Source organism: Eptatretus burgeri, chromosome 24, assembly GCF_056783735.1.
Source record: "Eptatretus burgeri isolate ZD-2024b chromosome 24, Ebu_testis_v1, whole genome shotgun sequence".
In the NCBI taxonomy this organism is placed as follows: domain Eukaryota; kingdom Metazoa; phylum Chordata; class Myxini; order Myxiniformes; family Myxinidae; genus Eptatretus; species Eptatretus burgeri.
In genome coordinates, this window is record NC_140984.1 from 1,117,810 (window position 1) to 1,136,774 (window position 18,965).

The following is an 18,965-nucleotide window of genomic DNA, read 5'->3' on the forward strand; positions in this document are numbered from 1 at the left end:
ATCCTCCTCCTTCTTATTTCGGCTACTCCCGTTCGGGGTCGCCACAGCGGATCATCCGTATGATCCGCATAGTGATTTGGCACATGTTTTACGCCGGATTCTCTTCCTGACGCAACCCTGGTCGCCTCTTACGACGCAGGGATATGGTACACCTATTCTAACCGGGGCATACACCGGCCCAGTATACTAGTACTCATTTCGCCGACCTCGGAAGGATGACAGGCTGAGTCAACCCCTTGGTGTATTAATTCAGTGGCCCAACGGGGCTTGAACTCAGGACCTTTTGGATCCCAAGCCGCTGCCCTAACCACTGCGCCAACACCAGGCTTATTTGAACACGTCACATGTCTGACTCAAACCGAGAAAGATCGAGCATTGCTTTGATGATAGTTTCAGTGACGGTAGCTCAGAGGTTATTTTCCTTCTTGCATTGAATTAATTGCCTTTCATATTTGATGTGCTCACACCTCACAGGAACTCAGCCTTTACACGAAGCTGCTCGCTCCAAGGAATGTGACTGTGGAACAGTTTTTGACCAAAGCCCCAGAACCACCATCTTCACTGCTGATCAAGAATGCCATAACTCAACTCAAGGTCAGAACCCCTGCATATCTCCAACAGTATTTTCTCTGGCTTCCTTAGCAATCCTTGAGGACAATTTTTTTCGTCGGTCAGAAGATTATTTGTCTTGTCACCAATCGCCATGTTACTGAGAAGGTGATGTTTGCATTTGTGGAACAATAGAAGAGTTAAAGCACTGTTCACTTTAGTTTCCCCCTTTTTGAATGGTCTATTCAGGCAATGGATGCCATGGATGAGTTTCAAGATCTCACTGTGCTTGGACATCACCTCTCTGACTTCCCGATTGAGCCTCGTCTTGTAAAGATGGTGCTGTCTAGCGTGATGCTCAAGTGCCTGGACCCTGTGCTCACAATAGTATGCTCGTTGGCACATCGTGAGCCTTTTTTGATGCCTTCCCAGAGTTCCCAAGGACATGCTGCATGGGCCTGTCGCCGCAAATTTGCAGCCAACACCTACAGTGACCACATGGTCTTACTACGTGCATTCCAGGTTTAAGGGTGGGGGTGAACTGGTTATTTAATGACCCCATATGTTGTGCAGTTTTGCGCCAGGCCTTTACCTTCCCACCGACTCTTTTCACATTTTTTCTGCAGGCCTGGCAAAAGGCCTACGCAGAGGGATGGGAGCAAGCTTTTTGCGAACGCAATTACTTATCTCAAGGCACCATGGAAATGATCGTTTGGATGAGAGCTGAACTACTTGGGCAGCTTCGAGCTTCTGGTCAGCCCTTTAGAGTTCAGAACATCTCCGACCATTATCTTCAAACTGATTGAATCACATTTTAATTTGAAATATTTCTGTGTTTTGCTCCCTTCTCTGCATTTATTTAATTTTCTTCCGAATGGAACGCTTACGTGCATTCACAGGCTTTGTGCGTGCACATGGTCCTGGAGACATCAGAGATTTAAACGTCAACTCTGATAACTGGGCGGTAGTGAAAGCCACTTTGGTGGCTGGCCTGTACCCCAACGTGGCACATGTGAACCGTCTTGCCATGACGTTGAACACTTCCTCGAAACAATGTCTACGCTTTCATCAAGCATCTGTTCTCTCCCTACCTCTGACTACCAAGGTGAGGAGATGACCCATTTGTTGTGCAAGAACTGCAATAATGGTCATATCGATACCTGAGGCTGTGCACAGAAAGAAACTAATGACTCATTCAGCTTGTCCAAATTCCAAATCCTTGTTAATATTTACCCCCGTGCACGCGAAGCAAAAAGGGGGATTAAGCAATTCGTTCACTTTGTCTGAAGAAGGCTTTGTAGGTGGATGGTACAGGTGTGCCAAGAAAGCACTTTGTACGACGGAGGATGAATAGTCGGCGATTGGCTTTGGAGGCCAACTTTGAAATGTGGTTTGCCCAAGAAAGATGATGGATGATGGTGAGACCCAGGAGTTTGAATGACTGAACTTCCTCAAGAGGATTGTGAACAAAGTAGATGAGAGGGCTTGCCAGATGGTCCTTGAGGAGAGAGAGAGAGAGACAGAGAGAGAGAGAGAGAGAGAGAGAGAGAGAGAGAGAGAGAGAGAAAAGAGATAGAGAGAAGGAGAGAGAGAGAGAGAGAGAGAGAGAGAGAGAGAGAGAGAGAGAGAGAGAGAGAGAGAGAGAGAGAGATTTGTCTGCATTGAAAAACATGTTCCAAGTGTTTGACCATCTTGCTATTTTTTTCCAGCTTGTGTCGAGGTTGTAGCCTGCCTGTCTGAAGGGTGAGAGACGTCATGGTGGAGGATGGAGTCATCAGCAAAGAGTTAAAGAGGATTTTCCACAGTCAGAGGTCATTGTTGAAGATCAGGAATAGGACAGTACCCAGAACACTGCCTTGGGGCACTCCAGCCTTGCCAGTGAGAGGAAATGATTCCGTTGTGAGCCGCACATTGGCTACGAGAGGAGAGGAAGTCAGTGACCCATGTGTGGAGTTGGCCTTGAATGGCATAAGCAGAGAGTTTGGGGAGTAAGGCAGCTGGACGATCAAAAGCATGAGAGACGGCCCTGATCTCAAGTCTGACATCGAGGGTCTTCAAACATTGTTGGGTGAGGAGAAGCAGCACGTCCAAGGTGGAGTTACCTGGTTTGAAAACAAATTGGTTATCTGAGATGAGGTTGGAAGAGAAAAGGAAGGATTTCTTATCAACAGCGATGATGGATGCGATGATGGATTTCACGAGCTTGCTGATTATTGGAAGTAAGCTGATCGATCTGTAATTAAGGGGATCAGTTTTTTAACCTTTTTACCTTTGCCGAAGGAGAGGGTGTTGCATTTGAATTCGTTTGTCTGTCTGCCTGTCCATGAGGAACAAAAGGTTCACACATGTGACGTCATAGGTCATATGGTTTGGCAGCCATATTGGATTTACCCTAAAACTGAGAAAAAATCTTCTCCAGAACAGCTGGAAAAATCGAGCGGAAACTCACAAATGTTCCCAAGCCATGGGTGTACAAGTCTATTAAGGAATAATCTATGTCACATGGTTTGGCAGCCACATTGGATTGAAGAAAAACATTAAATAATGTTTTCTCTGGGACCACTTAATCAATCAATGTGAAACTTCACAATTATGATCTAGCAGTGATGGGGAATCCATGTTTTAAATTTCAACTTGATCGGATGCATGGTCTGGCAGCCAGAATGATTAAAAAAATTTGATCTGGGTTTTTTGGGGGTTTTTTGAATAAAGTTTACTTGGCTGTTCCTGGGTGTGTTTGATGGTCGAGAAGTAGCAGCTGAAATGTGAATCCTATCCAGGTTCCTTCTGATGACTTCATCTTTGCTTTTTGCTTGCTCGGGTTCCATTTGATTTGAATTGAATTTATTTTCATCACATTCTGAATTCAATTGAATAATAATATAAAACGTAATGGGTCAGGGTCAGGTGTCCCATCAAAGCGGGACGTCTTGGTACCCGGTCATCACTGCTGGCAGTTACTGTATGAAGTGGCAGTTCTAATTATGTCTTATTAATTACGTAACATACCAGCACACAAACGTCACACAAAACAAGTCCTGGCGAGGGTCTGGAATCTCTGATTGCTCTTTTTCTTGTTTTGCGATGCAGTGATGTTGGTAGATTTCCAAGCAGATGGAAAGTGACTTTGGGAAAGCAAGTGACAGGGACAAAAGGGCAGATAGAGGATGTGCAAGAGCAGCAGAGAAGGTTTTTAGGACACGTGAGCTGATGCCTTTCATTCCAGTGGCAGAGTCAGAGCCAAGGGTTGAAAGGACCTTCTGCACATTCTCAAGTGCAAACGACAGACTCCAGGAGCAGAGAATGATCGATACCGAGAATGAGGGGTTGGGGACACAAGATTTGGAAAGAAACACAGAATTGAGGCATTCAGCCTGCTCATGAGCAGAGTCGGCTGTGGTGCCATTTGAAGAGAGGGAAGGGATGGACGGGTCGCATACTCCAGAGACAGATGGCACCCCCAGGTTTTCGAAGAGGGAGATACACTTGGAAGTTCATTATTGAGTTTGGATACCTGTCTCCTGGCTCTCCTGAGAGTGGACACAGACTTGTTGCGGATTTTTTGGAATGCACTGACATTGCCTTCGGTTGGATTCGTCTTAAAAGGATTTCATATCAATTTAGCTTTCAAGGATTTCATTGATCCACAAGTGCCAAAAGACTCAAAATTCCCTTTTGGTCTTATTTCCTGAGTCAACATCGATTAATCAGTAATTTCCTTGATCATTTAATCCTTTGGCATGTGATGATCAAAAGCATTCGCGGAATATGCAAATGCTTTTGACCTGGAAGTGTCTTCTCTTTTGCCTTATATGAGTACACAGCCTCCAATTATGTCTCTCTGACAGGTTATTGCAGAGAAAAACCAGCAAGCAGTGGCAGCACTTCCAACAGATTGGATCGTGTTTGACGAGATGTCGCATCAGCATTGCCAAGCATGTTTGCGCTGCTGCTCTGCCGTTTCCACCATTACAATTGCCCTGTTCGCCGGGCCTGCTCGACTGCCGAAAAATACGATGAACGAACTGCAGTCCTTCCCATGTAAGCGTTATTCTCTTGCGGTGGTGTTGATTGTGTTTGTTTCGTGTGTACCAACCACCCCCTCGAGCTCATCGTGCCCTCTCACAGCACATCTGTTATACGGACATCACATGCTATGTTAACATCCAAAACGGTTGGTTTGTTTCTTCAAGATTGATACATATTGTTACGTTTGAGGGGGGGGGTATGCATTCAAAGGGTAATTAGGATGTTTAATTAGGTATGCCATGCTGTTCGAGTTTACCAGGATCTCGATGTAATAAGTAGCAATTCAGTGGTGATAAGTTGTCTAGTAAATGTCCATTTCTTCAAGGGGGAAATGATAATTGTCACGTAATTAGATAGGGATACGGGATAGGGTAAGTGTGTCTGCGTAAACCCCTTTTAGTATTCTCTGGAGGCTTGCCGTGACGTCACAGGACAGTGCTGCGGATGGCTCCGCCCCGTGATCACGATTGGCGGAAGGCGACGGCGCAGGGCCAATAAAACGGCTCGATTGGAAGTGACGAGGACGGGAGGATAAAAAGGTTCTGTTCAGGGTCGAAAAGGAAAAGGAAGAAGATCGGGACAGAAAAAACTGTTCTGGTGAAGGTTGTTGTGCTGGGAGCGTGCTGTGTTCTTGCGCTGATTCGAGCCTGGTTTTCATCGTGTCTCGAGGCCTTCCTGAGCCTCGTGCCTCACCTTGGTTGGCTCTGGGGTTCTGCTGGCTCGGAGTACGGGGTCTAACGGCGGGCGGACATGCCTCCCTCTCCTGCTCGCAACTTGGCGCCAGAACTGGTTCCCTGGCGGCTGTGAGCGGACTTGGGCCAAGACCAGGAGGTCGACAGTATCACGGTGTCTCTCCTGCCCCTGACGAGCGCAACGCCAGCTTGTCCGGCGCCAATCCAGGGACTGTTGCGTGTGCACCACGGGCCAGCCTGACCACCAGGACCAGCTACGTTTTGTGTGTGTGTGTGTGTGTGTGTGTGTGTGTGTGTGTGTGTGTGTGTGTGTGTGTGTGTGTGTGTGTGTGCGTACGTACCTGGCGCCTTCGAGGGTTTGAGATTTGTATATTCATTGGAATTGTCTGTGTTTTCCCCACGCCCGAACCCACACCACCATCCCGTCGAATCGCCCCGGATCCCTCCTCTTGCCGAGTCTTGTTATTTCTGGTTAGAGAAATAAACGTTATCAACTCAGTGAAAAGCGACTCGTGCCACCTTCCTCGTCCCGTTTGCGGTAGAGCGATTGAAACCGCCGTCTTTGGGTTATATAAAAATAAACCGCCTCCATCGTTTCGGCTCATTCTACGTTAGCGGGACTGTTCAAGTCCCGTGGACGTCACATTGGTGTCAGGGTGTTGGATGTTCGAACCCCTCTAAATTATATTTGGTATCGGGAGAATATACCAGTACTGAAATCTCGCCGCGAATTAGAATATAAATAACGACAGAAAAGCGCACGAGCACGGGAAAATTTTGGCGGGATTTTTCAAATTAAAATTTATTGGCGGCAAACGGGACTTCTGCACCATGGCGGATGTGCAGATGTTTGAGGAGGAAGGCCACGTGTCTGGCAGCGAGTCGGGGGAAGAAGGGAGAGACGGGGGTAGGATTGAAACCTCCCCCATTCCAAGCGTGGACCATGCTTCATCGGCCATAACGGGGCCTGCAGTGCCGGAAACCGGTGCGATGACGATCCAGACAATGTTGGAACGTTTAATAGCAGACATGACAGTACAAATAGCAAATCAATTCGTGACACAGAGGGTAGAAATGACGGCACAGAGGGCAGAAATGACGGCAGAAATGGCAAATCAATTCGTGACACAGAGGGCAAAAATGACAGATCAATTGGGGATAATGGGGGAACAGTTGGGTGCACGGATTGATTTCATGAGGGATGAATTGGGGGAAAAGATGGAGAAAATGAAAACTGAGATGCAGGAGTGTGTGGATGTTCAATTGGGGGAAATACAAAGTAAATTCGAGGATAGATTGGAGGAAACAAAGGTAGAAATGACATTGGAGGGGGAAAATATGCGGAAGAAATTGATAGATAAAATTGATGCAACGAACATTCGAGTTGATAAAGTGGATGAAAGCCTGGAACGTCATCGTGCCTGTGTGGATGCTCGTATGCAGCTGCAAATAGAAGAGTGGGGAGAGCTGAGGAAGCAAGGGATGAATTTGGCGGAGGAGGGAAAAGGATTGGAGGCTCGTTTGGACGAACAAGATAAAATTATGAGCCAAGATGAAGTCTTGGATAAAGGCCTGGTAGAGCCGTCTTTTGTAAGTAGAGTGTCCGGGTTGGTTGAGGAGCAGCTACAAACTCGCGACGGAGCCTTGGAGGAGGTTATGCGGGCCCAGAAGATCCTGCGGGAAGAGGTGAATCGGTCCATTCAACGTTTGGAACAGGAGGCAAAATTGACCCATGAGACCCTCACCACAAAACATCTTTGGCCACAGTGGGCTCCGAAATTGGATACGCAGCCACAAGGGTGTTTGATCCCTGGGCTGGATTCGGACAAGGGAGAAACTGAGAAGCGGGCCACCGTAAAAGTGATCCCCCTGGTAAATTTTGACGGGTCAGGGAGCCTTGAAGCTTTTCTGACGCAATTTGAGCGTATTTCCCGACTAAACGGGTGGAATGAGCGGGAACGTACAGGGAATTTGGTGGCAACGTTGCGGGGACCAGCCGCAGATGTGTTAAACGTGATCGCGGAGGGGATGTTGACCAGCTCCCACATTTGCTAGGCGTTGAGCCGTCGGTTTGGGTTCGCGGCGAACTGTGATCTGGTGCGGGCCCAGCTCCAGCACCGCAGATTAAAGCCGGGTGAGACAGTGCAGGAGCTGGCACAGGACATTTACCAATCAGTCAGGATCGCGTATCGGGACCTTACAGTGGAGGCATGGGACAGACTGGCACTCGAGAAATTTTTAGCTGCTCTTCCGGACCCTGAGGTCCGAGCGCTAGTGGAGTTACAGGATCCACCCACCGTTCACCGAGCGGCTGAGTGCGCAGCCAGGCTGGCCTCGTGGAGGCGGCCGGGTCGGGTGCCAGAGAGGCCATCGGTGACGGTACGACAGGCGGAGATTCAGGATCAAGGAGAGGGGCTGGGAGAAATTGGCATTACCCAAATGTTTCAGGAAATTTTCCAGAAACTGTCAAGTTTGATAAGGGGTCATTCGGTAGTTGGTGCGCCAAAGCGGCGGGGTCCAGCCCAGCCAATAGAGCAATTCGATTATGGCCGAGGGGGTCCAGAACCGGAAGAGACATTACACAGATACCCACGGGGGCCTTTTATGGGGAGTTGTTTCCGGTGCGGGCGAAGAGGACACGTGCAACGATATTGCCGGTACCCGGCGATGGAGGGACCCTCCAATAGACTTTCAAGCCCGGAGAGGATGAATCCTCCTGCTGAACTGCCAGGTCTATCCGAGGTGCCCTTACATAGGTCGAGTCCGGAGATCACTGTCGGGGGTCGGGGAGACTTGATTGGGCTGAGCATATAGAGCCATGCTCGGCTGCTGAGATTGTGGCGAAGTGCCTCCTTTGGTGAAAATAGTGAATTGTGGAAAATTGGCATTGTTTGTAAGTTCTGCTGGGTGTTAGAGTGACAATCGGGACAGTGGGTAATTGGTAACAAAGCGGGCACAAGTGGCTGTCCAATGGCTGGTGCGTGGATCGGGTGAGGAGAAGTGCTGTGTGAGTTGTTTCAAGTTAAGAAGTGAAATGTATGGTGCACACGTTGATTTTTTATTGGACATGGTGTGCTAACAGGGAAGGTCATGGTCGGTGAAGTGTTAGAAATGCAGGTGTCACATGTAAGGCCGATGGGGTGGGGGAGTCATGTGGGTTTTGTTGGTGGGGATGATGTGCTTGTCCGCAGGGATTGCTGAAGCTCACGGTGAGCGGGAATTGCGACCCCCTTCAAGGAGATTCACCACCTGGTGGCTAATGGTGACAGTGTCTGGAGGCAACTGGGAGAGGGTCTGGTTGGGCGACCAAGGCGGGTAGGACCTTGGCGACCCAGGAAGGCCAGAGGAGCCAGTGAGACCCCTTCCAGTGTGTTGTACGGGGTTAGAGCTGATGGCTACCAGGGGGGTGGGAATCAAAGGGAGCGGGGCGGAGAAACGTCCGGGTTGGACTAAAGCTTACCTGTGGGCATGGTTGCACCTGAGATGCCCCCATCATCTTGTGGTAACCCACCCCACGGCCATGACGGGGTTCAGCCTGCATCATTAAAATGGGGACCATGACCTAGAAATGTGATGATGACCATGGTGTGAGTGTTGTGAAGATGTGTGAGTCCCACTCGATCCCGCACAACTTGACATGTGCAGCAAGGGCATGATGTCCGCATAATTTTGGGGCGAGCAAATTTGGAAATTGGCTCCCCAGGTAACGCTGGGTCAATTAGCATCCACTGGGGGACGTGGTCAAGTGTAAATATCCCATGAATAGTGTCGTTAAGGCTTAGAGTAGGAATGTAAAGTATAAGTGTTGTGTTTTTGTGGAACCTTTTGTTTCCCCTCCCCAGATCACTGGAAGAGTGTTGGGCAAGAGCGATGATCCAGAGGATGGAGTGCAACTTTGCTCAGTGCTCTCATGTGATAAAATAAAAAATAAAAAATAAAAAAATGAATGATTGTTTAGGCGAGGATAAGGCCATAAGGGGGGTAGTACATTAAGCAGGATAGGTAAGTTAGCTGCGGCTCGCTGCCCATTGCCCCTCCTGCTTTATTTCGTTAGGTTAAATAGGTGTGAGTCAGCAAGTGTTAAGGCTGGTACGGTAGCGCCTGTGATATACCTTGCAGGAGCTGCGGTACCAGAGGAGGGGGCAGTGTTACGTTTGAGAGGGGGTATGCATTCAAATGGTAATTAGGATGTTTAATTAGGTATGCCATGCTGTTCGAGTTTACCAGGATCTCGATGTAATAAGTAGCAATTCAGTGGTGATAAGTTGTCCAGTAAATGTCCATTTATTCAAGGGGGAAATGATAATTGTCACGTAATTAGATAGGGATACGGGATAGGGTAAGTGTGTCTGCGTAAACCCTGTTAGTATTCCCTGGAGGCTTGCCGTGACGTCACAGGACAGTGCTGCGGATGGCTCCGTCCCGTGATCACGATTGGCGGAAGGCGACGGCGCAGGGCCAATAAAACGGCTCGATTGGAAGTGACGAGGACGGGAGGATAAAAAGGTTCTGTTCGGGGTCGAAAAGGAAGAGGAAGAAGATCGGGACAGAAAAAACTGTTCTGGTGAAGGTTGTTGTGCTGGGAGCGTGCTGTGTTGTTGCGCTGATTCAAGCCTGGTTTTCATCGTGTCTCGAGGCTTTCCTGAGCCTCGTGCCTCACCTTGGTTGGCTCTGGGGTTCTGCTGGCTCGGAGTACGGGGTCGAACGGCGGGCGGACCTGCCTCCCTCTCCTGCTCGCAACTTGGTGCCAGAACTGGTTCCCTGGCGGCTGTGAGCGGACTTGGGCCAAGACCAGGAGGACGACAGTATCACGGTGTCTCCTGCCATGACGAGCGCAACGCCAGCTCGTCCGGCGCCAATCCAGGGACTGTTGCGTTTGCACCACGGGCCAGCCTGACCACCAGGACCAGCTACGTTTTGTGTGTGTGTGTGTGTGTGTGTGTGTGTGTGTGTGTGTGTGTGTGTGTGTGTGTGTGTGTGTGTGTGTGTATGTGTATACCTGGCGCCTTAGAGGGTTTGAGATTTGTATATACATTGGAATTGTCTGTGTTTTCCCCATGCCCGAACCCACACCACCATCCCGTCGAATCGCCCCGGATCCCTCCTCTTGCCGAGTCTTGTTATTTCTGGTTAGAGAAATAAATGTTATCAACTCAGTGAAAAGCGACTCGTGCCACCTTCCTCGTCCCGTTTGCGGTAGAGCGATTGAAACAGCCGTCTTTGGGTTATATAAAAATAAACCGCCTCCATCGTTTCGGCTCATTCTATGTTAGCGGGACTGTTCAAGTCCCATGGACGTCACAATATGTATATATAACACCTCCCACGCTCTTCTCGCTGTAGAATCTGCATTAAGCAACCAAGAAGGCCGACACAAGGTCAGCGCTTTGCTGTTTCAAACCCTTCCCAGAGTTCCTCCACAGCTATAAAGACATTCACAAATAGTACACACATGAGAATCCCAATGCTACACACCGCCTCGGCTGCTGGACCGGTTTCATCGCTTATTGGCGAATCTTCAGGGACAGCGCACACAACAATGCATACAATTGAGGCTCCCAACCATGTACCATGTGTAAACGTCAAAAGCAGTCAATATATAAACAATGAGGATCCATCCACAACTCTCACCTGTGAATGGAGGGAATAGCCAATCAGCTCTCACCTCATCAACTCAACCCAGGTGGCTATGATTATATCAATAATTAAAACCTCCCACACTCCTTTCGCCGAAGCTGCTGCATAAACAACCCAAGAAGGCCTACACAAGGTAAGTGCTTTGCTGTTTCAAACCCTTCCCAGAGTCCTCCACACATTACAGTATATATATTGTTGCGGATTCGCGCCCGCCGGCGTGCGAACGGCCACGTAACTCGAATCGCGGCACGTCGCCCACCGGACGGACAATCCCGTCGTGACCCTCTCGGACTAACGCCGGGAACTAGTCACGGGTGGGCCTTTCGGCCTCACCACGATCGTGCCAATCGGCCCCCCGCATGGGATAGGGTTGCTCGCCAAATTCGACCAACCTAAGTACCCACACGGAGGGTAAACCGGGCATTCGCACCTCGCCGCAGGTCGACTCCGGACACGGGCCACTTTAAGCGACCCGTTCCGTACTATCGGGATAACCGAGCGGTGTTATCGTCAACCTGGACGGTTCGATTAATTATCGGGCGTTTTAGCCCACGACCAACCCTTTACGTGAAGTAAGATGGAGATTCAATAAAGGAAAAGACGAAGCGAAACGGGAAAAACTTCAACATAAAGCACATTTATTCCGCGGCAAACGGAAAGCACACATATACAATTATACACCAAAAGCAAATGTAAAAGAAGAAGAAACACACAATAATGCACAAAAAGCAAATGTAAAAGCAAAACACAATGCAGATCTACCACCGACTACCGAGCACACGGCAACACTTATACAGTTTTACTTCACAGACGGCGCCGACAACACATATACTCAAAGCAAAAGAAAAATGGTACCACCCTCCACTATGAGGGGGCAGACGGCCTGGGGCCGAGACCGCGTCGAGCCTACCCGTCTGGTGATGAGCCGCAAAATGGCGGTGGCGCCCCGACTCTGCGGGCCTCGCGGACAGTGTCTGGAATGGGGTGGGAACGGGGCCCCCTTCTCGCACTATCTCAGCGTGGGGGGAAACAGGAGGGGGTTGTTGATGCTCAGGGGGATGAGGATATCTCGCTGGTTCGGGTCCCGCGACGAGCGTCTCCACCGCGGCCTCGGTCGCGTTATCGGCCTCCCCTCTCCGCAGCTCCCCGACTCTGACACGAGCGCCCTCTCGACTGCCTTCGCCGCCGCGGCCACCTCTCCAACTCTCCCACTCTCCACAGCTCCGTCCAACTGCTTTCTCCGACTCTTCTCTTGACTGACTCTTCCCAACTCCACTTTCCTTCTTCCCAACTCAACTCGACTCCACCAACTCCCAACTCAACTGCTCCGACTCTTCCCAACTCAACTCTGCTGCCGGCGAGCGAACGTGGCCCTTTATAGCCCCGGGGCCTCGCTCCTTCACCTTCGACCCTTTACCTCTGGCTGGCTCCCCATTGGACAGAGGAAAAGTGGGCGTGAATGCTTTTTGATCCATGAATCTGCATATAGCGATATTACTCCGACGCACCTGGAGGCGGGGCCAAATCGCCCCATGCTCGCTGATAGGACGGAACAGAAGTGGGCGTGAGTCGTTTTTGATCCGATTTCTTCGGAAAGGCTGGTGTTTCTGCACCCGCTGCTCGGTGCGCGCCCTGCACGAGTCCAGTATCGGTGCCCACAAGCGGCGCGGGAATGACGGTGATGCGATGGTTGCGAGAGCAAGATGTGACGGCAAGGGTCGTGGCTGTTGGCGTTGTTGTTGTCGTGAAGCGGCGTTGCGGCTGGTGGTTGTTGTGTGATGGCTGTTGAGACGTGGTTGGTGGTGGTTGTAATGGTAGTAATGGCGGCTGGTCCAAAATAAAGATAGTAAAAGAAAAACGGCTATCTCGAGGGGTCGCAGCCCGAATGAATGACATTTATTCCCTCTAAACAACGGGTTTGGGCCTAACTACACATATACTTACACAGATATCTCACCTAAGGGACCTGAATGGTGGTTTGCGAATTTCGTCAACCACAACAAAATATATATATATATATATATATATATATATATATATATATATATATATATATATATATATATATATATATATATATATATATATATATATATATATTGTTACGGCTGTGGAAATTCGCAAACCACCATCCAGGTCCCGTAGGTGAGGTATCTCTTAAGTACATGTGTAGTTAGCCCCAAACCTGTTGTTTCGAGGGAATAAATGCGATCCATTCGGGCTGCGACGCTTTTGAGTCAGTCGTTTTTCTTTTTCTATCTTTTATTTCAAATAAAAACCAACGAGGACGCTCGGTGGGCTTTTCGCGCCATTCTTATCCGCGCTTGGTGTGAGGAGAGAGAAGCGAGGGGAGGATAGCGCCGAACACTCGTTCCGTGGCGTCGAGTGGCCAACACGTGCAGGCACGAGGCACGCCGGAGAGGCCTCGCCTACCACGCTCGGGCACGGAGTCGCGGCCAGGAGGGACCACGTCGACGGACGTCGGAGAGGGACTCGATGGCCCAAAAGGGAAGTCGCGACTTCCATTTCTTTTGGGTTCTGTGTAAACGTGTGTGTGTGGCGCCAGTCTGGTGAAGTAAAATTGTATAAGTGTTCTGTGTAGTAAATCATATTCGGTTGTTGCTCTGCATCGTTCCTTGCTTGTGTTTCTTTACGGTGATTGTAAATACGTGTATTGCTTTTATTGTATCCCTGTGACTGTAATATACGTGCCTTCCGTGCTTCCGTATTAAATGTGCTTGTCCGATTGTTCCCCGTTTCGCTGTGTCCTTTCCTTCGTTTGAATCTCCATCTTGCTTCACGTAACGGGTTCGTAGTGGGCTTAATACGCCCGATAAGTAATCGGAACCGTCAAGGCCGACGATAACACCGCTCGGTTATCCCGATAGCACGGAACGGACCGCTTAAGCGGCCCGTGTCCGGAGTCGACCTGCGGCGAGGTGCGATCGCCCGGTTTACCATCCGCGTGGGTACTTAGGTAGGTCGAGTTTGGCGAACAACCCTATCCCACGCGGGTGGCCGATTGGCACGATCGTGGTGAGGCCGAAAGGCCCACCCGTGACTTGCTCCCGGCGTTAGTCCGAGAGGGTCACGACAGAATTGTCCATCCGGTGGGCGACGTGCCGCCATTCGAGTCACGTGGCCAATCGCGCGCCGGCGGGCGCAAATTTGCAACAATATATAAATGTATATATATATATATATATATATATATATATTTATATATGTAAATATATATGTATATATATATATATATATATATACATATATATATAAATGTATATATATACACACATATGTATATTTTGTATAAGATTGGGGTGGTTGGGATTTACATTTTTCAAGAAGAAAAAGCCGCTTGCAACCAAAAGTAAAAAAACTCGATCGACTCCACTAATTTGAGCAAAAAAGCGAGAGCAGACCCGGTCTCAGGAAACGTTTCGTCGGCTTCGCAGCCGACTTCATCAGGCATAATAGACTGCACCTGATGTGGCCGGCTATCTCTTGTACCTGATGAAGCCGACGAAACGTTGCCTGAGACCAGGTCTGCTCTCGCTTTTTTGCTCAAATTTGTGGAGTCGATCGAGTTTTTTTTTACTTTTGGTTGCAAGCGGCTTCTTCTTTTTTTAAAAAACAGAAGAAAAAAGTATATATCACCACAAGGAAGCTTGTGATGTTTTCCACTACAGACCGTGTCGCTCTTGATGAAAGCAGCGACAGTGGAGAGGATGAAGCCATGCCACCAGATCAAACAATCCTCCATCTCACTGATTGGCTGCAATTGCACATGCAATCTCAGGTATAGCCCAAATCAGGAAGTTTTTATTTTTATGGTTTATATTGCTCTGTTATGATTTTGTGTAAGTAAAAGAACAAAACAAACGCACACAGCGTTGTCCTTGATTCATTTTCAGCTTTAACTGGAATACCTTTTTGAAGTAAAGAGGAAAACAGGGCCAGGGCTCTTGAAGCTCACCTGGATCAGGAGCAACAGTCAATGACGTCATAAAATATCGAAATTTGGTTCATGCGTAGGATCTGGTCACCTGATTATGTTAGACTAGGTATGGGAGCATGACCCGAAGCAGCGCGTTGTGTCCACTTTCCACCAGTATTCCAGGGGCCTCATTCTGGCCATCCCGCAGGCAGATGCCCAGCCCATCCCCATGTCATTGAGATGCCAATCAACCTGCTACAGCCACGAGGCACGTGATCGTCTCGTTGGCCTCCTCCACTCACAAGGCTCCCTCGCTGAGAACCTGGTGAGCAGGATCAGCTTTAAGAAATCGAGCTACATGTCTATACAGCGGCAGCTGACGCTCACGGACAACATAGGTAACAAATCTCATTTGAGTCTCTCAGCAACTGCTTGGACACAAAGTCTGACCAGCGATAGACATTGATTCTCCGAAGAGACCTGATACCTAAGGAGTGAAGTCTTCATCACAGATCCTTGGTGAGAGTCCAAGTCTCACATCCGTAGAGCAAGACTGGAAACACCAAGGACTTGAAGACTCGGACTTTTGTCCTCCTGCACAGGTACCGGCAGCGCCACACCCCATGATCCAATGAATCAATGACTCCCCAGGCCCGACCCAGACGTCTATTGACCTCTGGCGGCTGACAACATGAATACTACTGCCAAGGTAAGGGAATCTCTCCGAGACCTCAACCATCCTCACTACAACCAGGTACAGATAAGATTGCAGCATCCCAGATGCCATTGAAAGCTTGGATCTCCCTTTTTTTTCTCACGAAACCCAGAGTCCCAGCGGCTCCGATTCCTCATTCAGCGCCTCGAGGGCTCCGAGAAGGATATCCTGCGTCTTTGCAAAGATGACTGCATCATCTGCGAAATCAAGATCAGATATATTGACATTCCCAAGCGATGCCCAAGCCATTCCCAAGCAGCTTGATCTCTCCGACATCTTCCACAGAGTCCAGTTAGTGCAAGCATTGAAGAGTGTGGAAGCCAATACACATCGCTGACGAACTCCAGTAACAACTGGAAATCGGAGATGTAACCACCATACCTCACAGCACCCTCTGCACCAGAGTATAGTTCAGACATCAGATATATGCCTGTCTGCGAATTGGATCGATAATATGAGTGAGGAAAGTGAAAACAACAACTTTATCGTTGAGGAATTGCTGCGGCCTGTTCCAAGTCAAGGCAAAGTTGAGCAGGCCAAAAAAACATGGCGGCTTCAGACCCCAGCGAGGTTACCCAGGAAACGCCTTTAGACCCCATAGAGAGTGGTGGCCGAGGATGGCACCTGATGAAGGATATAATTAAATAAGGCCGTTAATTATCTTCAAAATGTCTGTTTTAATGAACCCAAACATCCAATTTACACTCTTGCATTTCCTTGGAGTTTTCTTAGAATGCCTGCAAAGTTTCAGGCTGATAGGTTTCATGGTTTTGGTGTTATGGAGGACACACACACACACACACACACACACACACACACACACACACACACACACACACACACACACACACACACACACACACACACACACACACACACACACACACACACACACACACACACACACACACACACACCCTTTTATTAGTGGAGATAAGGGAAGAAAGGGGGAAGTAATTATGAATTTTACGTTCCATCTGAAATTACTTTGAACAATGTGATGTTTTTTGTTGTCTAATGTGTTGTCTTTGGCAAATATCTATTCATCCATCTGTTTACTTTGTTGAGTATTATATTTGTGAATATTTGTTTGAATTTTTGTTTGAATGAAGAGTAAGAGGTAAACATAAAAGTTCTACTTTTACCTGGATGTCATTTGCTTCTTTCCTCATTTCCTGATTGTTTCACATGTCCGTCCACCTGCAGGAAGCTTTAGCGCTGCTGCAGTTACGAATGAAGTGGAATGTGCTGTTTCTGCGCCGCATGCGTTCACCTGCCAAGCTTTGGTCCACAGCTGATGAAGCCACAATGCGAGCGGTTGTCAGTGCTCTCACAACCCACGAGAAAGCAATGGGGTTGACTCCGCCATTGGGCGTTGGGCAAAAGCCCCGACCACCCATTTGTGAAGACCTACTTTTGAAGGCTCGGGCTCGTAAAGCCATGGTTGTGGTGCCAGATAAGGCTACCGTTGAGAGGTGTGGCCTATGATGTTCAATGCAGGTGTTGTGTGTGCAGGTGTACCTGCAAAGGTAACCCTTACTGTGCCATCCTATTTGTCACCAATTATATTCTGCCAGCAGCGAGAAAATTGAAAGTGTATGAGTAATATGGAGGGTACGTTGCTGACTGCTTTACCATCGCTGCTTCCTTATCGCAGATTTTTACAATCCAGGCAGAAAGTAACGAACCCGATGGGTGTTTCTTGGAGAATAGCAGATGAACGAATGCTTGCATCACCTTCTGCAAGCATTCCAGACCAAGGGGGCAAGTGCACTTCCCCCGTCAATCCCTCTTCAACCTCCATCAACAAGGTGTACTTTGTCGTTTTCTTCTTTTAATTCATTTGTTGCTTTTTCATATTCCTCGGAAATATAGTCCAGAGTTCGAAAGCTCTTTCGATTTGGCAAATCGTGTCCACATGTTGTTTCTGTTTGTTAAATAATTGCAATGTTTGTTGTAATGTCCGGGGAAGCAGTGAGACACGGAGAGTCGTGAGGGTTGTCGTAACTGTTTATTGCGTTCCCGGATGTACACTACTGCGAGCCTCTAGCGGGCGCGAACAGCTATATGCATTGCAAACAGGTGACTACTATCACGACTCCTCCACGCCCCCACAACGCTCTATGCCAATACACCATACTCCTCCCTCCTAAAAGTATGATTATAAAATGACAATTATAATGACAAGCATAATTGGCAAAGAAGACGACGACACAAAAAGCAAAGAGGAACAAAATGACATCAGCCATGTAAAATCCTCCAAGTACCACGTCACTTGATCTAACCCTGGGATGATGGTCGGGCTGAGAATCAAACCCAGATGAGATGGCCCAAAAGAAAAGCTTGCTTCATCCGCACAACCTGTGACAATAATGCCGTTGTTTTAACCTGGCACATAATACACTCTTCTATCCCCATCACATCATAAACTGTGTTGGTGCGAGTGAGTTGAATTCCAAATGCAGTGGACTGGGTGCTTGAGTACTGAGTTGCACGACGAAGTTAATGGTGTTTGCAGACCATAATAACAATGGCCGTTTTAAAGATATAAAGAGGGAAGTTTGGGAGCACAGTATAACAATGCAGCAAAAGCGGCCCATGCTTGCACGCCTTCCGGCGAGGTCGAGGTGACACCCCAGGCGAACCTCCCCCGGCACCATCAAATGCCCCCGGTCGACAAGCTGGCTCGTCTCCCTCAGACAGGACCGAATCAGGTAAACACCCCGAGTCTGCAAGCCCCGCGGGCGCCAGCGCGGCTGACCTTGGCGAGATCAGAGGTTTGCGCTCCATGGCGCCCGGCACGTCTGACCTTGGCGATATCAGGGGTGGGGGTGACGCTGAACAGCGAACCTGCCCCGGCTCCCCGCCATCAACCCGAACCAGGCAATTAGCCAGCTCCACTACCAGCTGTCCCACACCAAAATCGCGCATCAGCGCTGGGCGCAACACCGCCCCTGCCACCGACCCTGGGTCGCAGCAAATCCAGCCGAGACTTTAATACAGACTATCAGCGCTGGCTGGATACATAGCAATGTCATACAACAGCAGAAACATCGTCTGCGCAGATGCAAACTTCCCTTTACATACAGCGCGTTCCCACAGTATAATCCCGACACATGAGACCGCAGCGAACTGCGGACTGCCATCGAAGACCGGGATCGGGAAGACCTCTTTATTCGCAACGATCACCCGCAAGTTCTTCACATCAGAGAAAGCATCGATCCCAATCAAACACATTTTGCTCACACGCGGACTGTCGGCATTTGTTTTTATAACGCTAAGCTTAATCACTCGTGCCGCGAGAATCAAACACACTACAATTAACAAATCATGAACCACGCTGCGAGCAATCCTCTTGGTTGTCACGACGTTGAGGCAACTTGCGTGCAGGTCCTCATCTGAACGT

The 18,965-nt window shown here is 48.8% G+C and overlaps 1 protein-coding gene across 9 annotated transcripts in view; it reads left to right on the forward strand.

Annotated features, from left to right (window-relative positions):
- LOC147007858 (3'-5' RNA helicase YTHDC2-like) overlaps nucleotides 1–18,965 on the forward strand; it is a 91,489-nt gene that overhangs the window by 55,794 nt on the left and 16,730 nt on the right. For 7 of the 9 annotated variants that reach the window (XR_015053833.1, XM_085866263.1, XM_085866266.1 and 4 more), the window contains 8 exons: nucleotides 475–594; nucleotides 799–1,071; nucleotides 1,176–1,302; nucleotides 1,449–1,654; nucleotides 4,398–4,590; nucleotides 14,597–14,706; nucleotides 16,766–17,034; nucleotides 17,217–17,370. Coding sequence is in view for 8 of the 9 variants with exons in the window: in XM_085866263.1 (XP_085722389.1) it covers nucleotides 475–594; nucleotides 799–1,071; nucleotides 1,176–1,302; nucleotides 1,449–1,654; nucleotides 4,398–4,590; nucleotides 14,597–14,706; nucleotides 16,766–17,034; nucleotides 17,217–17,370 (1,452 nt within the window). In the remaining variant the exon portion in view is untranslated. Of the gene's footprint in view, nucleotides 1–474; nucleotides 595–798; nucleotides 1,072–1,175; nucleotides 1,303–1,448; nucleotides 1,655–4,397; nucleotides 4,591–14,596; nucleotides 14,707–16,765; nucleotides 17,089–17,216; nucleotides 17,371–18,965 lie in introns of those variants that run through there. The other 2 variants (XM_085866269.1, XM_085866271.1) reach the window with 2 other exon arrangements.